Genomic DNA, 25,233 nt, shown 5'->3' on the forward strand with positions numbered 1-25,233 from the left:
AATGGTCAGGTAGGTCAGTGTAGAGGTCAGGATAGGTCAGTGTTGGGGTCAGGATAGGTCAGTACAGTGGTCACTTTTAAGTAGGTCAGTGTAATGGTCAGGTAGGTCAGTTTTAAGTAGGTCAGTGTAGGGGTCAGGATAGGTCAGTGTAATGGTCAGGATAGGTCAGTGTAATGGTCAAGTAGGTCACTGTATGTGTCAGGTAGGTCAGTGTAATGGTCAAGTAGGTCAGTGTAATGGTCAGGTAGGTCACATGTGTTACATGGGCAGGAAAAATGGGTGGGGGCAGGGGCAGGATGAGGTTTTGCCTAGGGTGTCAAAAACCATTGCACCAACCCTGGATCTGCCCTGTGTGAAAGGTGGTCTAAGGGTTGGGGTTCTTATTTATTATGTATTTTCATTTAATTATTGCATTTGAGCCATGCATGTCTATAAAACAAAAACACACCAAGCAGCCTGATTGTAAAAAGCGGCAGAACTTTTTGGAGCTTCGGGTGACTTGTAGCGGAGATGTAAAGCCACTCCATAGAGAATAGTTGTATTTGTGTTCCTCCAGTGTTGGAGCTTCGAGCAACAACACTCTGGTGTGTGAATGGAGCCTTAGTTCTTTATGAAAGCTAGTGACAGGCTTCCTGACATTTGTACTTCATACTTCAGCATAGCAGCACACTGCAGAACTGTGCCGCTCCCCGCACACACAGTTCTGGGCTCCGCTGACACAAGAGCGCGCTCTACACAAGCGCACAGCTCGCTGCCCAGCTGATGTACGCGCGCTCGTGTTCCCTCCCGGCGGCGCGCAACTCTCACCTAGCAACCAATTCTGTTTATCTCCCTAAACACCAAGTGACGTCACGAGGGCTACCAGCCGCGCCCACCCGCTCATTCTCCACTCACTGCCGTCACATTTCGAGGAGCGCTTGCCAGCCAGCTGCTGCTCTGACGTCACGCCCCCAAACCGCGCCCTCCAAAGATCCTCCCACGTGTACACCAGAGCTTCGCAGCTGGACACCGTGGCCGCGCGTCACTTTTTTTTTTCCTCTAAGCGAAGTTCTGCACATGTAGAATACATATAGACTATATAAGAATAACATTCTTTTTTATTCTACGTAGTGGCTATGCGTTGGTTCCTATGGTAACACAACTGTGGCGGTCAGCTGCGCCGCCTCTTGGGGGCTCCTAGGAACTTGTGAAGCGGGGCTGGGTTCAGGTGTGTTGTGCTGGAGCGAAGGCAGTGCCTGGGATGTCACGTGAGCTGAAGCTCCGCCCCCGTGCTTTTAAGGCTTGTCAAGGCGCCCGCTCGCAGTCATACATAACACGAGGCAAGTGCTGAGGCGGCGGAGCCGATAGTAGGGAGGAGGCTCTGATGGCAGCTGCGGCAGGCACAGGGAATCCCCGCGGCTGGCTTGGTGTCTCCGGGGCTGGAGAGAGCTGTATGCTGCACAATACTGTGCATAGCCTGCGAGCCTGCACCTCTCACTATACACTCTAATAAACTTCTCCGCTCTCTGGATTACACTGCTGCCGAATGACGACGACTCTCATCAGGGATACGTTATTCAGGTATGTCTGCTGGCAGGACAGGTGAGGGCTAAAGGGGATACAACTGCAGCACATTGTATAGAGTATATAACCACATCTCATCATTACTTGTCTATAGGATACACCTATGGGAGATCCAACTACAGCACCCTGTATACAGAGTATGCCAGATCTCCTCACTGCTTGTCTATAGGATACACCTACAGGGGATCCATCCACAGCACCATATAGATTATATAATGTTCACCATTTGTCTATAGGATACACCTATGGGGGATCCAACTACAGCACCATATAGATTATATAATGACCACCACTTGTCTATAGGATACACCTACAGGAGATCCAACTACAGCACCCTGTTTACAGAGTATACCACATCTCATCACTACTTGTCCATAGGATACACCTACAGGAGATCCAACTACAGCACCATATAGATTATAGAATGATCACTACTTGTCCATAGGATACACCTACAGGAGATCCAACTACAGCACCATATAGATTATAGAATGATCACTACTTGTCCATAGGCTGCACCTACAGGGAGATCCAACTACAGCACCCTGTATATAGAGTATACCAGATCTGATCACTACTGGTCCATAGGCTGCACCTACATGGGATCCAACTACAGCACATTGTATGCAGCGTATACTAGAACTGCTCGCTACAGGGAATCCAACCACAGCACCCTGTCTGTATACAGAGTGTACCAGATCTGATCACTACTTGTGTATAGGCTGCACCTACAGGGAGATCCAACTATAGCACCATATAGATTGTACAATAACTATTTGTCCATAGGCTGCATCTACAGGGGATCCACCTGCAGCACCTTGTACACAGAGTATAGCAGATCTGATCACTACTTGTCCATAGGATGAACCTACAGGGAGGTCACCCTACAGCACCCTGTATGTAGAGTATATCATATATGATCGCACCTTGTCTATAGGTTGCACCTACAGGGAGATCCAACTATAGCACCATATATATTATACAATGATTACCACTTGTCCATAGGCTACACCTACAGTGAGGTACACCTACAGCTATATGTACAGTGTGTATTTATGTATAACAATACAATGTCTGATCACTTCTTGTCCATAGGATGAACCTGCAAGGAGATCATCCTATGGCACCCTATATATAGTTATATTGTATCTGATTACCACTTGTCCATAGGCTGTACAGGGAGATATATATTACACTGTGTTTGTGTGTGTGTGTGTATATTCTCTATTTCTCTCAATACAGTGTCTGATCACTACTTGTCCATAGGCTTCACCTACAGAGGGAGATTCCTCTACATCACCCTACAAAGAAGCCACTCTCAACAGGGGTTCCTTCAGAGGTAGCTTTGGGTTCCTTGAGCTGTCTGGTTGACCTTCTATCTGATGGTGCCTGCATAGTTCAAGGTCCAAAGACACTTGCCAGCAGTATGACTGCAAGAGTGTCATTATTGCCCCAATCCCTGTAAGGGTGACATTCTTCATACATGCCACCACCAATGTAAGGGGCATTTTTGCAATGACCCCAGATCTAATTGTACCAGGGGATTGCTTGTATATGAAAATTATTTCAAGGGTTCCTCTGGGGTAAAAAAGTTAAATGCTTGTATTGAGTGTACTATTTGATCACTGCTTGTCCATAGGCTGTACCTGCAGGAGGTCCTGACAAACTCATGTACTAGTGTTTCATTGGGTGGTGACGGGTTACATCCCCTGTTGGGTTTTTACTGCTGTCTGGGGCTTCAGTTGTCTCCACACTGTCCTGGTGACAACACAATCCCCTGACAGGCCGTGAAGGAACATCAAATCAAACTGAATTGATCAGCCAGTGCAGTAAATTGTTGATCATTTTGGATCGGCATCATTGAGATGCATGGTCATAAATCTGATCATTCTGTCAGATTGCATGGTGGACACAGATGTGATCTATAATATACAATCAAATCTTCCAACACAACAGAATTCCAAATCCCCATGTGTGGCATATTTTGCTTTTTTCTGCATTAACTGTGGGTATAGAATTAAGTTTTTTTATTTAATTTATTTTGTTCTTTGATTTGGATGGCTTTTTTCAACCTGACTCTCTCTGCGAATGTCGATCAATTGGGTTTTGGACAGTCATTCGATTAATAATCTCTAGAGCGATCAGTCAGAAAATCAATCCTTTATCAAAGGGTGTTTGGCCACCATAAAGAAGCCTAAGATGGCAGTAAACTGGCTGTACTTGCACTTTAGGCACACAAGTGGTCACATAAAGCCTAAAGATCTGTAATATAAAAGTCATTTTATCAGGATGTTGTGTGCACAATGGCTACTGATAACTTTACTCTGTCAATGTATGCAGCATGATCTGACCAACCCTATGTATATATCTGCTTAGACAGCCGCCCAGTGAGTGTGACATGGCTCTCAGCGGGACCTTGCTGCCTTCCATCTCCACCTTCACAGCGGGGACCCCAGGCAAGGACAAGGTTTTGAGACAGGCAAGTGTTGGCAACGTGAGTATCCTGGAGAGGATATCCAGATCATTGCTTGTTAATGTTCTTCAGATTACCCACATTTCAATAAACAGTGTTCCATAAACACTGACACTTGTGTTTGTAAACTCTTCTTCTTGCACCTTTTCTGTGGGAGCTGATGTATCGTTTGTTTCATGATGTATCATTGTTGGCTTTCTTAACAGTTTGACTTTTTCTGCCACTTCTGGATGTGTTTGAGGGGTTCCCTGATCTGAAATCCTGTTTAGATATTGGCGACAGTGAAGCCTGAAATAAGATCTGATTGTACTATGTCATGGGATTTGTTTCTTGCAAGATACTTATTTTTTTTTATCATCAAACTTGAGCTTGTTTTTATTCTAATGATGTGTTGGCTGTACGGCTTGCATCTCCTCCTTTTTTTTTAGTTGAGCACAAAATCTCCGTTCCAAGAAAATGGTGTGCTTTTCATTCCAAGTTTCTAAAGTATTTGAGTTTGGTTCTTTTTTGCAGTCGTTTCCTCTATGGCTTTTTTTACAGATTTCTTTAGCTATAGCATTGTTTTTTTTCTTTTCTTATGGCATGAGTTTTGTCCTAGCTTCTGTACTGGACAGTAATTGTTGCTTGTCTAGAGGTTTGCTTGGTTATTCCTTGCAGCTTGCTCTTGCTCATCTCCTGATAGCCCTCAGCATGCAGATAGACTCTGTTAAGTATTATCTTAGAAAACCAATACATATACTACTACTAAAGGGAAATGTGAGATGCAAATTTTCAACGGCTAACAATCTGACATGATTTTTTTTTTGTTGCTGGAAAGCAGGTACTGTCTGTAGCCTGCATTTAGAAGCCATAACTAAAATGCATGTGGCAATGTCCCTTTTTTTTTTTTATCACACTATATAGGCTAAGTGGGGGGCAGTGTTTGGAAGAGTAAGTCTAGGTGTTTTCATTTCTTAGTGAAAATGGTGAACAGATTTATCTAGCTTGTGTAATAAAGGTTTAGTCTGGTCAGATTTGTGACCAATTTAGAAATACAGCAGCAAAGAAAAGGGTCGTTGCCCCACCTGGGCTTCAGATTTCATTCCCCTTTTATCAAGTTTTTGTTAAATCTGCCCCATAATGCATTGTATGCCATTTGGTGATTTTATTTTGTTTAACGTCTTTTGTTTTATGTTTCCTACAGAGGTGGAGAGAAGAGCTGTCCCTCATGAAAAGGTATCCTGCTCTTAACCAGTCACGCCCCTACGATGGCTTAGAAGGGGAGACGGCACCGTTTGGTTCTCGTAGGGAACAAGAAGAATTCAATGAGCTGTTGGACTTTGATTTTATACTCTCGAATTCCCTTATTCATCAGGAGTCTCTGGCTACTTCCTCCTCCTCTTCTTCTGCTACTGCTTCTTCGCCACCACCACCTCTCCAAGACAGCATGTCTGCCAATTGTAACTTTACCTACCAAATACGCTGCCCCCAGGATACAGCTGGAGGCGGTTCACTCATGTACACCCCTAGGGACACAACTGTGCCAACTCTCACTTTTAACCTGGCGGATATAAATGATGTTTCTCCTTCTGGTGGATTTGTGGCTGAGCTTATGAGACCAGATTTGGATCCTGTTTATATACAACAGCCACAAACGAGTCTTCAAGGTAAATTTGTGTTAAAAGCTGTGGACATGGGTGATTATGGGCAGTCTCTCAGTGTTAGAAAAAGTGGATCTGGTATGGACGGTCCTATGATTTACGCCAGCCATCAGCTGCCCCACATGTGTCAAAAGATCAAGCAGGAGCCAACTGCATCTTGCTCTGTGTCATGCCAAATGGATGGACAAGTACAGCAGTCACAAGGGCAGCATGACTTCCAAGTAGGGAGGGTACTGCCAAGTAGGACTAACCAACCTTTGACCCCAGAGGAGCTAATGGTTAGAGATTGCCATGCCTCCCCACAGACATTAAGCCATCCATCACTGTCAATACCTCCAGGCTACCGCACTTCTGCCAGCTTCCCTCACTTCACACCAGACCAGCAGCAGCCACAGCTGCCTCCAACTCAGCTTCAGTATCAAGGTCAGTCTTATCTAAATATTTATGAAGATCCTTCTCTAAACTTTCAACTATTGAAACAAGAAGTGATGCTGACTCCACCCTCTTCACCTTTAGAGCTTCTAACATCAGGATGTATGTCAGAAGAAGTTAAGCCTAAGAGGGGTCGCAAATCTTGGCCCAGGAAAAGGACAGCTACTCACACTTGTGAGTATGCAGGCTGTGGAAAGACCTATACCAAGAGCTCACATTTAAAGGCCCACCTGCGAACGCACACAGGTATGTGGTTTGACCATTACTGACTCCAATTTTCGAGCTTGAAGAATACTGTTGCTGGTTGTAATCAGTAACACTAGTATTACAAAACATCAGTGTGCTTTGCATAAACATCTGTGCCCACACAGCTCTGTTTCCTCCAAAAGACTATTTATAATGTTGGGTTTTGTGGTTTACTCTTGGCAAAACTTGAACTTGAGGCATATTACAGAGGAAAACAGAAAATGAGGCCATGAAATAAAAAATCATTTTTACAGATAAAACTTAAAGCTTCCTTGTTATCTAGTCTGTATAGTCCTATTGGTAAATTTGACACCTGGGTAAAAATAAATAGAATTCCAGTTACATACCAAATGCATAATCAAATTTGTCTTAAATGCAGGTATAATAAGCCTAATGAAACACTGCAGTAATTATAATTATGCAGACTATCCGATTGATTACTGCGGATACTGAAACCAAAAATTGTCCATATTTTTCCCAGTTGAATATGTAATAATAAAACATAAGGTATCTATGTGTAATAAAATATATTACATGCACTTATACACACGCTCTCAACCAATGTGCTTAAGTCTCCAATTCAGGTAGGTTTTTAAGCACAACTGTGTATTTCACAGGCACTTGGGACATTCTTTTTGCGTGTTCCTTTAGTGGCAATGCAGTTGTGCTAATGTTATAAAATAACAAATTAATTGCCAGTTTGTTAAACATACAAAACATGGGGTGCATATGTTTGCATTTTAACAAACTGGCAATAAATTGGTCATTTTATATAGTATCAAACCCGTATTATGCAAATTTTTATGAGAAAGTTATATACAAATACCGTTTTTAAAATGTTCTGCTTTAGTTTGTATATTAAGGGATTTTTTTGGAAGCTTTATATAACTGCCTAGGAAAATTTTGGTTAAATCCCAGTAATTTTTTTCATAATTTGGCGCACTTACTGCTTGTTTATGGAGACCATCCTAAGTTAGTTAGCCTTTCGCCAGCAATAACGCAACATCTTATTTGCCTCTTGTATTACAGTTGCCCTTTTCATTGCTTAGGGGTTTATTTCTATTTATTTTCACAGAAAGATTCGCACATTTTTCCAATTCTATCCAGTTAGAAAAATGTTTTCATCTTGTGCGAAAACATTTTTAGATAGACCCCCTAAGTCCACAAAGTGAAACATAAATAAGCAGTGTTATGTCTCTTGTATGTTTCTGCATAATGGTCAATTAAGATATACACGGCATTTGAACTTTATTTTTCTATATAGTTCATTTGGAATGGTTCAGTTGAAACCTTTTTTATACAACTTTGGTTGCACAAATAAACAAATATTTCTAACGAAGAATCAAAATTTAGATTTATGAAGCTTTAACGACCTGTTTTCCACCTCCGATTAGTGGAATGAACTGAACAAGAGTGCAAATTCAGGTTGTTTTCCACCCAAGAGCGGCTTGTTCTATTTATTTTTTACCTTGTGCCAAAAATTGTCAATACAGGCAGTTGCATATTTGTCACTGGCTTTCAAGTGGAAAAATTCATTTCATAAGGCTTTGAGGTGTGGTTAATATCCTATGCAGCCTGGCCAAGTTTACCACAAAGCAGATTCATTTTTTAAATAGCAGAAACTATTTGTAGCAAACAATAAAGGTAAAGTGACTTTGATCTTCTGAGACACTGCCGCAGAAGCCCTATGGGCCAAGTGCATGATGCTTGTGAAAATTCTAGATGGCAGGTAATTTGGGATGTCAAAATACTTTGTTGCTAGAAACAAAGCTGACAGTTTGTAAATCCAAATCTCTCTTCCCTGCTTTTCATTTGGATTCTAAATGCATATTTTTTGTATCTGCGTTTAAAATCAATGGAGCAGTTTTTTTTTATTTTTGCCACTCGCTAAAGCTGGATACACATATTTTGTTCAATTTTATTTTAGATTTACCTTGAACCATGTAGTGCCTGATTTGCATTAAAATGTGAAAGTGTTTAGGCTTGATCTCATATTATATGGTTTTGGTAAAGCTAAAGGGAATCTGTACAAGAAAATTGTATGTGTAGCCAGCTTAAGATGAACGAGTCAGACTTTAGTTTGAGTCATGCCGTGTACACACAATCGGAATTTCCAACAAGAAAAGTTCGATGTGAGCTTTTGGTTGGAAATTCCGACCGTGACAGCAAAAATTTGAGAGCTGGTTCTCAAATTTTCAGACGGGGGAAAAGTTCTTGTCGGAAATTCCTATCGTCTACAATTGCGACGCAAAAAAATCCTACGCATGCTCAGAATCATCGAACTTCATTTTTCTCAGCTCATCGTAGTGTTGTACGTCACTGCGTTCTTGACGTTCAGAATTTCCGAAATTTTTGTGACCGTATGCTACACAAGTTTGAGCCAACATTCCATCAGAAAAAAATCAACTGTTTTCATGTCGGAAATTCCGATCGCGTGTATGTGGCATTAGACTAGTTTGACTTTTTTAGACTTTTTAGGCCGCATTCACACCTGAGCGTAGCGTTTTCGGTCGTTTTTTCCGGTGTTTTGTCGCACGTATTCGCGCGTTTGTATACAGCGTTGTCCGACGTTTTTGAACTTCGCCGTTTTTTATTTTGGCCAATAGGAAAAATGCTCATCTTTCATCATTTGTTGCTATGTTTGTAGATTTTTTTTCTTTTTTTTATCTTCTTCCTGGGTGAATTTTCTATTTCACAGAACAGATTAAAGCGACAAAACGCCCGTAGAAATGCTCGTTGTCACGCTAGACGCTTGAATCGAGCGTTTTCATTAGTTTCTATGGGAATACAAGCGTTCAAAAACGCCCAAATCAGCCTGATTCGCGCGCGACAAAAAAGGGTCCAGAACCTGTTTGAGCTTTAGGCTTTCGGCTTCAGGCGTTTTGGAGTGGAGATGTGAACCATCTCCATAGAGAATAATGTATCAGGCATCAGGCTACAAAACTCTCGGGTGTGAATGCAGGCTAAGACTTTAAGTTTGTTTGCCCCCCCCCCCCCTGATGTAGCACTGCAGCAATAGAAAATCGGCTTCCAGTGTTTTTTTTTTTTTGTCAAAGCTTAATTGAACAAATTGAATCCAGAAGTGAATTGGCTGCCATGCACAACTGCACCAGATTTTGCACTCTCCAGTTTTTGTAAATTGGCACAATTTTCCCTTTACAGTATAGTGGTAGATATGTTGGCCTTCAAAATTAACTGCGGATGCAGGCAGTAGAAAATATATGGTCATAAGTCCTTTACTAGAGAAAAGGCAGTCTGATATCTACTGCTATGGCACCAGATTTTTAGGAAAGTTATTTCATAAATATCCCTCACTATATTGAAGTAATGATGCATGCTAGTATGTATTTAGGGAGTGTTGTCAATTTATAAGGTTGCTTTCTGTCTAAAGGAGTAGTGGTTACTGTGGCAAACCTCACATAGACATTTATGAATTGGTCCTGTCTAAAGACCATGTCAGGTGTCCCAGCAAAAGCTTGTGTCCGCTCCAATTAAAACACTGTAAATAAATTAGGGTTGTCCCGATACCACTTTTTTAGGACTGAGTACAAGTACCGATACTTTTTTTCAAGTAGTCGCCGATACCGAATACCGATACTTTTTTTAAAATGTGTCCCCAAATGCAGCCATGTCCCCCCACAGATGCAGCCATGTCCCCCCACAGATGCAGCCATGTCCCCCCACAGATGCAGCCATGTCCCCCCACAGATGCAGCCATGTCCCCCCACAGATGCAGCCATGTCCCCCCACAGATGCAGCCATGTCCCCCCACAGATGCAGCCATGTCCCCCCACAGATGCAGCCATGTCCCCCCACAGATGCAGCCATGTCCCCCCACAGATGCAGCCATGTCCCCCCACAGATGCAGCCATGTCCCCCCACAGATGCAGCCATGTCCCCCCACAGATGCAGCCATTGTCCCCCCACAGATGCAGCCATTGTCTCCCCCCATGCAGCCATTGTCTCCCCCCATGCAGCCATTGTCTCCCCCCATGCAGCCATTGTCTCCCCCCCATGCAGCCATTGTCTCCCCCCCATGCAGCCATTGTCTCCCCCCCATGCAGCCATTGTCTCCCCCCCATGCAGCCATTGTCTCCCCCCCATGCAGCCATTGTCTCCCCCCCATGCAGCCATTGTCTCCCCCCCATGCAGCCATTGTCTCCCCCCCATGCAGCCATTGTCTCCCCCCCATGCAGCCATTGTCTCCCCCCCATGCAGCCATTGTCTCCCCCCCATGCAGCCATTGTCTCCCCCCCATGCAGCCATTGTCTCCCCCCCATGCAGCCATTGTCTCCCCCCCATGCAGCCATTGTCTCCCCCCCATGCAGCCATTGTCTCCCCCCCATGCAGCCATTGTCTCCCCCCCATGCAGCCATTGTCTCCCCCCCATGCAGCCATTGTCTCCCCCCCATGCAGCCATTGTCTCCCCCCCATGCAGCCATTGTCTCCCCCCATGCAGCCAGCGTCTCCCCCCCATGCAGCCATTGTCTCCCCCCATGCAGCCATTGTCTCCCCCCATGCAGCCAGCGTCTCCCCCCATGCAGCCAGCGTCTCCCCCCATCCAGCCAGCGTCTCCCCCCATCCAGCCATGTCACGCTTACCTGCATCCCTGCTGCCGCCGACTGTGTAATACGCCGGGAACATTACAACTTTGAATCGCTGTAATGATTGGCGCCGCGCTGCGTATAGACACTCCCCCTCGCTCGGGATTGGACAGTTCACCCGAGCGAGGGGGAGTGTCTATGCGTGGTGCGAATCATTACAGCTATTCAAAGCTGTAATGTTCCCGCCCGTATTACACAGTCGGCGGCAGCGGGGATGCGGCGGATCGCGGCGGATTGCGGCTTCGGTGGCGGCGGTCGGCGGCAAGTATTCTATTTGTGTATCGGGGCGGGGTATCGGCGTCTGAGTACCGCAGAAAAAACTCGGAATCGGTCCCGATACCTATACTAGTATCGGTATCGGGACAACCCTAAAATAAATGGTCACTGTTAACAGTTGGACTCTATCTCCTAGACTAGCATTATTTGCTTTGGACACAACAGTTGAGTAAAACTAAGAATTGTTGGCCACTGTAGTTGCCAAAGAAGCATGTTATTCACCCCCATTGGCAACAACTGTGTGTGACGTAAATTTAAAAATCATCTCTTTAATCACCTCAGAAAATTCTGAACATTTAACTGTTTATAATGGGAAAGTTTATATAACTGCCATTAAAAAGCAAGTTGCTGTAGACTTCCATTTTGGCGTAATGGGATGGGTCAATTTCTGTTCATGGCCTTTTTTTTTTCCTTTTTCCTTTCTATCTGCTTATGTGATGGCTTTCAGTTTTACAAGTTTCATTTTCTTATAGCTCATAAAGCGGGGTACTTCTCTGTTATACAAAAATAGTGTCTCTTCAAATCAGCTTTGATTTACTGTTGCAGTACTAACTGGTATTATGTAATCTATACATATTTTTAATTTAAAGGAATATACAAATGAATTTGAAACGCCAAGTTTATAATGCAAGTTCTTTTTTATATGTACTTTGGAAATGTAACATTGGTCACTGTAGTAGCAGTTAATCCTGACTGGGGTCCCCTCCAGCTTGTTCCTTAAGCCTGTCTGCCACTGGTGTTTGCCTGCCTAGTCATGATGACTCGGGGGTGTTTTCTATCTGCTTCAATGTTTATGTACCGTCTTAACTGTTGGCACTGCATGGCACCATAAATACAGGTGCTGAACGAAGTCGATTTTATGCCCATCCTCACAAATTCCAGTTACAGCTTTGTATCAAAGCACGTGACTCTTCTTGAATGAAATCTTAGTTTATAAAATAGATTTTGCATCATGAAGAAAGTTTCCACCGAAGAGTGGAAACGAGTATTAAATGCTGTAATACGTGTTTAAAGGGGTTGTAAAGGTTTGTTTTTTATTTTCTAAATAGGTTCCTTTAAGCTAGTGCATTATCGGTTCACTTACCTTTTCATTCGATTTCCCTTCTAAATGTTTTTTATTTATTTTTTTTCGAATTTCTCACTTCCTGTTTCTCCTTTGTAGGCTTGCCCCCATCATCCGAGCTCTTCTGGCTGGGGGTTAGTCGGCGTGCTCGCCCTCTCCCTTGGGACTACATCCCTGCTGGGAGACGCTGTGAACACCCGCAGGGATGTAGTCCCAAGGGAGAGGGTGAGCACGCTGACTAACCCCCAGCCAGAACGGCTCGGATGATGGGGGCAAGCTTACGGAGGAGCAACAGGAAGTGAGAAATTCGGACAAAGAAAAAAAACATTTAGAAGGGAAATCGAAGGAAAAGGTAAGCGAACCAACAATGCACTAGCTTAAAGGAACCTATTTAGAAAATAAAAAACAAACGTTTACAACCCCTTAATTCAGATGAGGGGACCTTTCTTACAGTTGCGTTTTTCCATAGCCAGAAATGTTGAGTTTTTGGAAATCAAGAGCTAATAAATTGCAGGATTAAATCAAAACAAGACATTTAATATTATCAGTACAGTTACCAACATATTACAAATGTCCTTATTTATAACCTGGCTCAGCCCTGACCTTCAATTTGACATTCTGTAGTTTGTATTGTCCATCAAATAGTTTTAAAGAAAACCAGAAACACCTTTAGGCTACCTTGCCGACTAAGAATGTGCCTATACACCAACAAACTACTTTCAATTTACCAAGAACTATGTGAGGGTTTACCTGATGGTATATACTCTGTTGCTTTGGTATACCAATGTCAAAGGAAAAGATCCATAAGTCACACATGAAGCAGATTCATGTGCATGAAGCAAGATGAATGGCATTCTCAGCCCAGGCTCAAACCGGCCCATCGACTAACGCATTTTGATCCGCCACTTAGAGCTTAATCAGGATTCCCCAGATTAAGCCCCAAGGGGTGGAGTAAAACACATTTGGGGTGTGGTCTGGCTGAGGATTTATGCACATGGGTCTGCTGTAATGATATGCGGCTTATGGATCTTTGCCTTTTGAGATTGCTGCAACTTGGTGTTGGGATGAGCTCCATGTCTTCTGCCTGCACTCACAGCGGTCTGGTTGAACTTTACTGCTCTACCTGAGCAGCACCTACATATTTTTTTTTTAACCTTTGGTATACCCTTATACTACAGTTTATGATATATCTAAATGAGATTAGATTGTACATGTATGGTGGTCGGCTTTAGTGACAGAACTTTTTTTTTTTTTTTTTCAAACTAGTAAAAATAGATGACACCCTGAGGTGCAAGCCCCTCAGGGTGACTTTTAATTTTTAAAGTTAAGGTCCAAGTTTGCTTTAAAAACTTTTTTATATTCAGCACAAATTGCAACAGCTTTCCCACTAATCAACTTTCATCAGCTGTCTATTAAATAGTCTGTATAACATTTATGCCTGAACGGCACACTATAGGGTAGAACCTTTCAGCAGTCAATCAAGTGCTGGTATTCAACAGGTTTACTGTAGTGTGACCAGAGAATGTTGGGTACGTGCTTTGGGTTACAGCAGATTTCTGGTTTAGTAATTTTAAATGACACGCGGTGTTGAATACTTGTAGCTGATAATAGCTCTCTATACGCTTTTTAAAATCTTTTTAAGTATAGTATTCATAAGTGTGCATTTCCAATGAATGTTTCAAAGCATGGAGCGTTAGTTTGTATTGTAAATGTTAAAATGAAGATAAACTGGTTTTAACATGTGTCTGGCTCATGACAGGTGAGCCACACCATAGTCTATGCTACATGTATTCATAAAATATATGCAACACTTTTATTATTGCATTGTTTTGTTGTGGGCTGAGAAAAGAATGTGGCTAATATCTTGGGTCTGAAATAAGACTGGGTTGTCTATGGTAATCGGGTTCCAACTTGCATGAATGATAGATGGAATTTAATTGGTTTCTATGAATAAGATACTTTTTAGTTTTTAAGTAGATTAGCTCCTTGTCTGTAATTTGGGGTGTCATGTCACTAATTTTGCTGTGTTTCTTTTGTGTAGGTGAAAAGCCATACCATTGTGACTGGGAAGGGTGCGGGTGGAAATTTGCTCGCTCTGATGAACTGACGCGCCATTACAGAAAACATACTGGCCATCGACCATTCCAGTGCCAAAGGTGTGATCGTGCCTTTTCCAGGTCAGACCACCTTGCCTTGCATATGAAAAGGCACTTCTGAGTGGTAAAAGTGATTACAGGCCTAAAGGAGTCAGTATTTACGGCACACATTACAAGGGGATGGGAGAGAAACTGAACGCAAGCACTACAAATTTTGTGATAAATCAAAACTCTGAAACCTCAGTCGAACTATTCTCCATAGCATAATGGAAAGCATATTAATTTAACAGAGCCTCTGAAACATGGGGTTTTGACTGGATCTTCAGGCATTCCATTTTTGGATAAAACTGGACTTAATCCTGGAACTTTTAAGGACTGGAAAACTAGTGATTGCACTATTTAGAAGTGTTCAGTCTTGTCCCACTTGCTGCTGCTGTTAATCATAATGCTCTTCTGATGGGTTAAGGGCTTTATGGTATGTTATAGGGAGCAAATGGCCAGAAAAGGACCATGAATAATGTGTTTTCCTCCTTGTTATGGAATTATGTAACATTTGAGGAAATGTTATTTCATTGGATGCTTAACTTAGTGTGAATGTTCACACAGGTAGTATATAATGCTGGTTGAAGGAATAAATACAATTAGCTAATGGTGCTTACAGGCTGATACTTCTAATGGTACCAAAATTGAAGCCAAAGTTCTCAAACTGCTGCATATTTGACAAGGAAATCTATTTGTCTTCCGATTTTTTATTAAGTCTGACCAAAGTCAGGTGTGTAAACCTGATTTATTTTGTTAATATATTTGTATATGCAGACAGTACGTGATGCACTGTGGTTTCTATGTGCAATAAAATTGTACAATGTTTTTTTTCCCCACATATGCCTTATCCAGAACAAAGGTTTGTTTTCTATATAGGACTTTACATAATAAAATATGTAATATAAACGTATGCCAACTTCTATTTTGTATATTTGTAAACCATGAAGTAAAATGAACTTTTTTGGAATTTGTATTTTTGCTTATTCAAAAAGTTTTAAATAAAGTTATTTTATTTGGAGGATAATCTCATGTCTTGGCCTCATCTTGCTTAAAATGAGCAGTTGAGTGCAAACGGGATGCCCTTGGCCTCCCAGGTAGTGTAAATGCAACATCAAATAGCTTGAATCGGAGTTGGGTCCAAGCAGCTGTTTGCTTTGACTTAAAGGTGAAGTACAGCCAAAGGTCGTTTGGCTGTGAATTTCGTTTTGCACTCCTGTGACCTGTTTTCATCAGCAGGCTGAAGTCTGCTCTCTACTGATGTCGGTCAGCCCAAACTTGGACGTCCTCATGACCTGAGTCGGGATCTGCCTACATGCCTGGACCGACACCCAGCTCAGCCTCTCAGTGAGCCGCTGAGTCTGAGCCTGCTGCTCCTGCCCCCTCTACAGCTCAGCACTCCAGTGAGCGAGGCAGGGGCAGAGCTGCTGAAATGAGTCAACAGCTCTCGTCTCATGGAGCTGTGAGAACCAAGTGGTCGGCAGTGTTTAATCACCTAGTATTCTGTGTTTGATGCTCCAGGAGAAAGATGTATGAATCTTCCAAAAAAATCTTTTAAGCATTACTAAATGGGGGGTCTGTCTTTATCCTAGATTCAAGGTCTGAGAAGGATTTTTTTGAGTAGTCCTTTGTTTTATTTTCTAGTCAGGTCTTCAAATGTTCTAAGCCAAGGGCCAGGTTATTGCCCTTCAGACTTTAGGGGAGCTGGACTGTGGCCAATGGAATTTTTTTATAATTTTTTGGGGTATTGTGGTTGGCTTGGTGCCCTGTTGCCAATGGAAGAAATTATCCCATTGTCAGTTGGCGCAGTAGTGCCATAAGGCTGGAAATAGGCAACCAAAGGGCTGAATCTGGCCCTCAGGCCAGTTTGGGAAAGTGGGTCATTAACTATTAGAAAACAAGCTGTCAAAGTGTGAATTTTTGTCTAAATGCTGGACATCTGAGAGCAGTACCAATGGTTTACTGTGGTGTAAAAATGTTAAACCAAAGCATACAGAGCTGCAAAAACAAATTGTTTCCTTCTTGCCCCTGGCATCAGGTCATCATGAAGAAAACCCTGTATAATGCTTTCTGAGGGTAATTTGTGCAAGGCCTTACCAATATAGCCCATCGGTCTGTGGTTGCCAAAATGTTACCAATTTTTCATTCATGGCAATGTGAATGTTCTAGCTGCAGGGTTTTTACCCTGTTACTGCAATACTTGTGTCCCTTACCAAAACCAACATGTAAATAAATATGACTTTATTCTTCTAGGGCAGTGGCTTAGGCCTTTAACCCACATGAACAGCTTGGGGGGTTGATTTACTAAAACTGGAGAGTACAAAATCTGGTGCAGCTCTACACAGAAATCAATCAGTTTCCAGGTTTTATTGTCGCAGCTTAATTGAACCAGATTTTGCACTCTCCAATTTTAGTAAATCAACCCATCTGTGTCCAACTTTAGGGAAAAGGTGTTTTTATCCTGGGCTTATTAATTGAATAAAGTTGACTAATGCCTTCTACACACGATAGGAGTTTCTGATGGACTAAAATCTGATGGAATTTTTTGTCAGAATTCCGATCAAGCTGTCTTTCATCAGTTTTGCATACACACTGTCAGACAAAATTCTGACTGTACAAAACGCGGTGACGAGAAAAAATGAAGTTCAATGCTTCCGAGCATGCGTCTACTTGATTCTGAGCATGTGTAGGATTTTTCTCCAGAGTTCCACACAGATGATCGGAATTTCCTATAGGATTTTATTCCATCAGAAAAATTTAAAACATGTTCGTTTTTTTTTTTTTTTTTGCTGGGAAAAAATCCTATGGGCCCACACACGATAGGAATTTCTGATGAAAAAATTGCATCAGACTGTTTTCATCAAATTCCTATAGTGTGTACAAGGCATTAGAACTAGTAATACATGGTACGCAGGACCTTAATACGGCAGTTAACCTGCTTCCTTTGTATTGAGTGAGTGTAGTCTGCCCAGGAACTGAATACTTTCCTGTGAGCAGGCAATGTTCACACTTAAACTGGTTAGGGTTGTGTTTTTGTATATAGAAACCATGAAAAGGCCTTATCAAAACGTTCCTTCTAATGGTTTTTCCATTTTGAAAGGTGACTATGCCTGCGCTTAATAAGGCGTTACAGAAAATGTTGTTCTAAAGTGCCTCTTCAGACATTGAATGCATAGCTGCAAAACCAGCAATAATCATAAAGATGCATTATAAACAAACTGCCCCCGCTTGTTACATACTGCATTTTTCTTGCAAGGTTTACTTAGGTTTTAGTGATTGGGATGTAAACACAGGTGACTGGTGCTGTAGATTTAACAACCTGTTTGTAGTCATGAAGATGTGGTAGATTACCATGGAAATATCACTTAACTATATGAGCAACTGTGTAAACTTTTTTCTCTAGTCGTCTTCCAGGACAGCCTCTTGAGACCTTGGGCTCCTCCCTCCGGGACAGGAAACACGTACACCCTTTTCTTTAAAGGGCAGTCCTCCAGGTCTCCTCCTCAGTTATTTGTGTTTCCTGCCAGAAGGGAAGGAGCACGTCAAGGGACTAAGAAAATGCTGGACTTCCCTCTCTGCCTTGGTACCCCCCTCTGTTCCTGGTCGGAAGAGGAGGTCACCAAGTTCCTGCTGCTGTCCTTACGCTCGGGGAGAGCGGGGACCCTTGGGGCTTAAAATCCTCCCCCCTATCCCCAGACCTGGCCTCAGTAGCGTGGATTTCCACAGCAGGGGACTCAGCATGGCGGCGGTGAGTGACGCTGGCTTAGCCATGCCGCCCGGCACTTACTTCCTCTTCCGGAGTGGCGCTGAGGGGCGGGGCGGATTCGTTCCTCGGGCGGAAGTGCGTCAGAGGAACGAGTCATCAAGGGGCGCCGACGGATGTGGTCCCGTCCGTCAACAGGCGCAGCAGAGGAACGAAGGCTCCGGAGCGGCGTGTTTCATGGCAGCAGCGCTGTTTACAACACGGGGACTGATGGAGGAAGCGAGGGCTACAGACTCCGGGTCCACCGGCTCCGGCATCTCCCAGGTAAGGGGGCGAGGCCGTTCTGCCTTACTCTGGGGGATTAGGTCTGGAAACAGACCACTATCACTTCTCCCTCCCTGGGTGGGGAACTTGGTGGAGGGACTCCCCCGCACTTATTTTCTGACCTATCTCACAGTGGTGTGTGGTCATAGGGGCTGTTTTCTGACGATTATGCTTGGCTATGTGTTTGCTTGCAGGTCAAAGCTCAGGACAAGACAGCAGTCCAGGCCCCAAAAAGAAAGTGCGCTGTGTGTGGGGAGAAGTTAGGCTCTAGCTGGAAAAAGCCTCTATGTGCTGAGTGCATCGCCAGTTTAGTTAAAGACGACTCCACTGTGGAATGTCATAAAGTTTTGACATCTGTCAGGGACGAATTGGCATCCACCTTCAGCTCCTTTAGGGGGATGATGGATAGGGTGCAAATGCCATCCCCAATTTATAAAGCCTCTAGTGCACCATCCTTGGTGGCCACTCCCGGAGTGTTTGAGCAGGAGGAAGAGGAGGCTGGTGGGTCCACACGGTCCCAAGCCTCTTCCCAGATGGACTCGGCATCGGGCTCAGAGGTAGAGGAAGATTCCTCCAGGGGGACAAGATACAAGTTATCTCTAGAGGACGTAGGAGAATTGCTTAATGCTATCTATGAAACCTTAGAGATTAGAGAGGAACCGGTCCAGCTATCAAAGCACGACCAGTTATACCAAGGGTGCAGTGCTCAAAAGACCAAGGTCTTCCCTGTCCACAAGCCGCTAATAGAAGCTATCTTGCAGGAGTGGGAGCAGCCTGAAAAAAGGCCCTTTTTTGCGGGGAATTTAAAAAGGAGATTCCCTTTTGAGGATAATGCATCACAGCCCTGGAACAAAAACCCCAAGCTTGATGCACCCCTAGCCAAGGTCTCTAAAAGAACCGACCTGGCCTTTGACGACCTTGGATGTCTTAAGGATCCCATGGACAAAAGGGGTGAAATACTACTCAAAAGAGCATGGGATGCCTCCACCATTGCACTAAAACCTGCTCTGGCAGCTACGTGCGTGCCTAGAAATCTAGAATGTTGGCTCAATCAGCTTCAAGCCCACATTACAGCGGGTACTTCTAGGCAACAGATTCTGAAATCTTTCCCGTTGCTTATGAAAGCTGTAGGCTTTCTAGCTGATGCTTCTTCTGAATCAGTGAAGCTGGCAGCTAGATCAGCTGCCCTGGTTAATGCGGCCAGAAGGTCAGTCTGGTTAAAGACGTGGACCGGAGATGCAGCGTCAAAACAAACTCTGCGGCTTGCCTTTTTCGGGGGACCATTTGTTTGGTCCAGGCCTCCAAGAGGCTCTGGAAAGGACGCAGGATAAAAAGAAAGCTTTTCCCGAGAGAAAGAAAAAAGATGGGAATAGAAAGTTTTTTCGAGGGTTCAAGCAGAACCAAAAAGACGATAACCGTCCTAAAAAACACTGGGCTAACCAGAAAGGACGAGGTCGAGGGGGTATCTTGTTCAACCCTCCTCAGGCCCTCCCAAGTCTACAGTCAGTCCGTTTGTTTTGGATATAATAAAAAACGGTTACAGACTAGAATTCCTGTCCCCTCCCCCTCCATTACTTCTAATCACCCAACTACCAAAAGATCGGGAGAAAGCGGAAGCCTTGAGCCTCATAGGAGACTTATTAGACCAGAGAGTCTTGGTGGAGGTTCCCTAGCGGAAAAGGGTCTAGGAGTGTATTCACATGTGTTCGTGGTGAAAAAACCCTCAGGAAAATACAGACTGATATTGTATTTGCGCCCCCTGAACAAGTTTGTCAGGTACAAGCGCTTCAGAATGGAGTCAATTTTTTCAGTGACCAATCTTATCTTTCCAAATTGCTTTTTGGCCACGGTGGATCTGAGGGATGCATACCTGCATATCCCAATTCGCCCGGAAAGTCAGAAATTTCTGAGGTTGGCAGTGAAGATGGGGACGACAATCAAACACTTCCAGTTCAGGGCTCTCCCCTTTGGACTGTCGTCCTCCCCAAGAATCTTCACCAAAGTGCTGGCAGAAGCCTTGGCGCACCTGAGAACACGGAATATCACAGTAATTCCATACTTGGACGACCTCTTATTCTTAGCCCCATCAGGTCCCCAACTAGAGAGCGACCTAAGGGTGGCCCTGTCCTTCCTGAACTCCTTAGGGTGGTTGGTCAACAAGGACAAATCACAACTGGTACCTTCCCAAGAAGTCATGTATTTGGGATACAGAATTTCCTCGGTGGAAAGAAAGACCTTTCTCCCACTGGAAAAATTCCACAAATTGGAACAAGCAATTGCACAGCTTTAAACAAACTTAGAAGCCAGTATCAGGGAGGTGATGAGGGTCTTGGGACTCATGTCAGCATGTTTCCCAGCGGTGCCCTGGGCCCGGTTCCACCTACGCCCCCTACAGGGGCTTATGCTCAAACATTGGAATGGCAGGAAGGAAGGGTTGGACCTTCCAATGCCTATCCCAGACAGAATCAAAAGAGATCTGTGGTGGTGGCGGTCCAAAAAGAACCTAGTGGGAGGGCTCTCATGGCAACCCCCAACTGCCCTGGTGCTGACCACCGACGCCAGCGGAAAGGGTTGGGGAGCCCACTTAGAGGAGACTTGGACCCAGGGACAATGGTCCTCTTCAGAAGTCCTAAAGTCATCAAACCAAAGGGAGCTGTTGGCCGTCCTAAGAGCCATACAGACTTTCGGGAGTCGCCTAGTAGGACAACACCTACAAGAACAGACAATGCGTCTACGGTAGCCTACCTAAACAAACAAGGGGGCACAAGAAGTCCAGCCCTTCAGGCCACGGCGACACAAATTCTAAGCTGGGCAGAGAAGAATTTGATATACCTTTCGGCAGTCCACTTGAAGGGATCTCTAAACACCCTGGCCGACTTTCTCAGCAGACAGTCGATAAATCAGGACGAGTGGTGTCTGAACCAGGTTGTGTTCGAGCAAATAGTGTCTCTCTGGGGATTACCAGAAGTGGACCTATTCGCTGCAGAAGGGAACAAGAAAGTTCCAGTGTTCTTCTCTATCCACCATCAGGACAGGTCGAAGGGTATAGATGCCTTCGCCCATCCCTGGCATTTCAACCTAGCATATGCCTTTCCCCCAGTGAGATTAATTCCCAGGGTAATTCAGAAGTTTATCAGGGAATGCACGGACCTAATTCTGGTCACGCCGTTTTGGCCGAAGCGGCCTTGGTTCACCAGCCTAAAGAAACTGGCTCTATATCCACCTTGGTCACTTCCGGAGAGAGAGGACCTACTGTCCATAGGTCCGGTTCTTCACCCTCGGATAAAGAGCATGAAATGAACTGTTTGGTTTCTGAGGAACAACTCTTAAAAGCCCGTGGTTTTTCAGATAGGGTAGTGAAAACCCTGCTGGAATGTCGCAAGCCAGTGACAAGGGCTATCTACTCCAAGATCTGGAAAAAGTTCAATTCCTGGAGGTTGGAGCAAGGGTCTTTCCAAACTAATATTCCAGCAGTGCTGGATTTTCTGCAAGCTGGGGTAGAACTGGGCTTATCCATAAGCACCCTCAAGGTACAGGCTGCGGCCTTAAGCATTTTTCTGGAGACTCCCCTTCAGCAAGATCGCTTTGTTAGGAACTTTTTCAAAAGCCTGGCAAGATCCAAGCCCGTTAGGGTTAAAGCATGTCCTACATGGGATCTCTCGCTGGTACTAAAAGCTCTTACCAACAAACCTTTTGAGCCGCTGGAGGAATCTTCTCTGAAGCATGTGACGTTGAAGACAGCATTCCTAGTCGCCATAACCTCGGCTAGGAGGGTTAGTGACCTTCAGGCCCTCTCTATTAGAGAGCCCTTCCTGAAGGTTTTAGATGATAGGGTCATTCTTAGGACGGACCCAAATTATTTGCCAAAAGTGGCATCGACATTCCACAGAACTCAGGATATTATCCTACCAACTCTGCATTCCTCGTCAGAGAATGATGAGGGGGAATTTTCGTCCCTACTGGACGTTAAAAGAAATATTTTATTTTATTTAGAGGCCACTAAGCAGTTTAGACTTAGTGATTCCCTTTTTGTTAATTTTTCTGGTACCCGTAAAGGTTACGGGACGTCTAAATCCTCTATAGCCAGATGGCTAAGGATGTTAATTACTGAGGCTTATCAGATAGGGGGTAAAGAACCACCAATTGTCAAAGCACACTCTACCTGGGCAGTTGCAGTTTCTTGGGCAGAGAGAGACGGAGCTTCCCCGGAAGAGATCTGTAAGGCGGCAGCCTGGACATCCTATTCAACCTTTGCAAGGCATTATCGGTTGGACCTTATGTCAGATAAAGATCAGGCCTTCGGACGAAGGGTCCTACAGACAGTGGTCCCACCCTAAAAAAGAGTAAGTTTCTTGCTTATCATCTCAAGAGGCTGTCCTGGAAGACGACTAGAGAAAAACCGGAGTTAGGCTTACCGGTAACTCTGTTTCTAGGAGTCTTCCAGGACAGCCGGAGTTTTTCCCACCCGGTGTCAATCTAGGAACTGGTAGTGTGGTAATGATCTAACGATGTGTAGATTGTGTCTTTCAGAGTCTTCTGTTATTTCTCGGGCAAACTGAGGAGGAGACCTGGAGGACTGCCCTTTAAAGAAAAGGGTGTACGTGTTTCCTGTCCCGGAGGGAGGAGCCCAAGGTCTCAAGAGGCTGTCCTGGAAGACTCCTAGAAACAGAGTTACCAGTAAGCCTAACTCCGGTTTTTTACATTTATTTTTTTTTGTTTTTTTTGTTTAATAAAAGTTGATTAGCAAATGGTGGTTTGAATTTTTAAAATCTGTAAACCAAAATTTGCTTATCTTTTTCATACATGTCTGCACAGAAAATATGGTTTGGCCCGCTGCTCAACTAATGTAACATTTAATTTGGTTACCTTGCCACATACCAGACATCTGTTACATGTTCCAGCAATTCCTGATTCCAGTAGAGGTGATTCTGAGAATCCAACATTTTTTGTTTTGTACCATTCCTGGTAATGCAAATTCAATTTTAAGGAGAACTTTGGTCAAAACACAATCCAGAATACGTATTAAAAATGGGTTGTGATATTCAAGCAAGCACTCCCTTTGTGTGAAATCCCTGGTGTTCCAGCTAGCCCTTCTGCTTCACTATCAAACTAACCACACTAAGCCCATTTTGGTTGGCTAGCTGTGCTTTGAACTCGGCCTGCTCTCCTTCCATGAGACTTGTCGTGCCCTGCCCCCTCCCCCCCCCCCAATCACACACAGCCTTTTACTGGGAAGCTGTGTACTGTTGCTTCTCCTCCCCTAGCTCTTATGCAACTAAGAACACAGGGAATGTGTTGCAACTGTTTTGCCTTTTTTCTATTTTAAAGGCAATGTGATGTTGTAAAAGGTGATAGTTTACAATCTTAAGGCAGTAACCCATTGCATCCAATCAGAATTTATTAACCTAGCTGTATAGTGAGACTCCGCTCTATAGGGTCTGAAAAAGAATTACTAGCAGTGTTGCTGTTCAATTACTTTTTTTTTGCCTTGATAGGTGACCTGAAAGTGTTCTTTGTTTGTTAACGTTTTGCTCCTCCAGCTTATGCCTAGATTGCTATAATCGTATACGGTAGACCACAAAAATACAGTTGCAAAGACTGTCTGTTTTCAGTATATATTTAGGCAAGAGCAAGAAACCAAAATGCTCTGAATACAGAAATCGCTAACAGGCTTTGGGCACATGATACATCCATCATCAAAGATGCTTAGTGGGAGACACAAGGAGTCAGTTTTTATTTTTTTACTTTTGTGAAATGGCCTCTGTAATTACCAACTTTAAAATTAAATCTGTGCAAAGAATTAAACTGGCAGACATAATAAGGCTTCGCAAAGAATTGCTCTGTCACAATTTCTTAAGCAGTATCCACTTAGCGCCCACATTGTACTGCGGACAATCGGCTACTAGTAACATGCATCGCTACCCACTTCCAGATTTGGGGTACACGCTCCTGCTGTGATTGTACACAGCTGGAGCCTGTCAGCAAGTCTCGGCCAATGATTAATGGCTGGGATGTGCTGATCAACTGTACATTTACAGCCCAGAGCTCTGTGTTGACAATCAACACAGATCTCTGTACACAGGGAGATATCTGTTTCCATCCCAAACTTAAAGATCAACTGGTAAAAGCAGCACACTTTACACACTGGCATATATTTAACCCCTTGATTACCCTATCTGTTAACACCTTCCTAGCCAGTGTCATTAGTACAGTGACTGCATATTAGCAGTGATCTCTGCATTAGCGTCACTGGTGATGTCACCCAGCATCAGTGTAAGATTGTCTGCCAAGCTATTGCCACCATTGGTAGTATAAAAAAAATCCAGACTATAGATATCATAGCTTTTAAGCAAAGAAAAGTGTTCCTGCAGCTGCACATCCATGCTGTCCCTTGAATGGATGTGTCAGATAGGTTGCTAGGCAGGCCTGCACTATTGGAAATATGGTTTCTCTCAGCATGTACATCTCTAAGCACAGATGTACAGGTGTGGTGCAACCATCTAGGTCATCACCACACCATAACTTCCTGCTCAAATTGTTTGTCTTTGACCATTAGGGGAGTACAACTGGGGGCATGTGTAGTGAAGGATCTAGGGGTTTTGGTAGACCATAAGATCAATAATGGCATGCAATGCCAAGCCTCAGTTTCCAAAGCGCGCAAAGTCCTTTCTTGTATTAAGAGGTATGGACTCCAGAGAGAGATATAATTTTGCCCCTGTACAAATCATTAGTAAGACCTCATCTGGAATATGCAGTTTAGTTTTGGGCCCCAGT

At 43.8% G+C, this 25,233-nt stretch overlaps 1 protein-coding gene across 7 annotated transcripts; it reads left to right on the plus strand.

Moving 5' to 3' along the window:
* Positions 1-1,278: 1,278 nt before the first annotated feature.
* KLF4 (Kruppel like factor 4) lies at positions 1,279-15,459 on the plus strand. 7 transcript variants are annotated; one of them, XM_040359075.1, is made up of 5 exons: positions 1,281-1,560; positions 3,940-4,057; positions 5,220-6,099; positions 6,193-6,354; positions 14,339-15,459. In XM_040359075.1, exons 1-5 carry the CDS (start codon positions 1,526-1,528, stop codon positions 14,512-14,514), a joined length of 1,371 nt encoding a protein of 456 aa, XP_040215009.1. In that variant the 5' UTR covers positions 1,281-1,525; the 3' UTR covers positions 14,515-15,459. The 7 variants fall into 7 exon arrangements, with proteins under 7 accessions (XP_040214974.1, XP_040214992.1, XP_040214984.1 ...); XM_040359040.1 differs by having other exon boundaries at positions 1,279-1,560; positions 5,220-6,354; XM_040359058.1 differs by having other exon boundaries at positions 1,280-1,560; positions 3,904-4,042; positions 5,220-6,354.
* Positions 15,460-25,233: the final 9,774 nt, after the last annotated feature.

The sequence above is a fragment of the Rana temporaria genome, chromosome 1 (assembly GCF_905171775.1).
Source record: "Rana temporaria chromosome 1, aRanTem1.1, whole genome shotgun sequence".
Taxonomy (NCBI): Eukaryota; Metazoa; Chordata; class Amphibia; order Anura; family Ranidae; genus Rana; species Rana temporaria.

What these genes read in the sequence shown, in the direction of transcription:
- KLF4 (XM_040359040.1), top strand. Translation starts at nt 1,526, where the DNA reads ATGACGACGACTCTCATCAGGGATACGTTATTCAG. An exon ending in GACAGGCAAGTGTTGGCAAC is followed by an intron (nt 4,058 to 5,219) that starts GTGAGTATCCTG and finishes TGTTTCCTACAG; the next exon opens with AGGTGGAGAGAAGAGCTGTC. An exon ending in CCACCTGCGAACGCACACAG is followed by an intron (nt 6,355 to 14,338) that starts GTATGTGGTTTG and finishes TCTTTTGTGTAG; the next exon opens with GTGAAAAGCCATACCATTGT.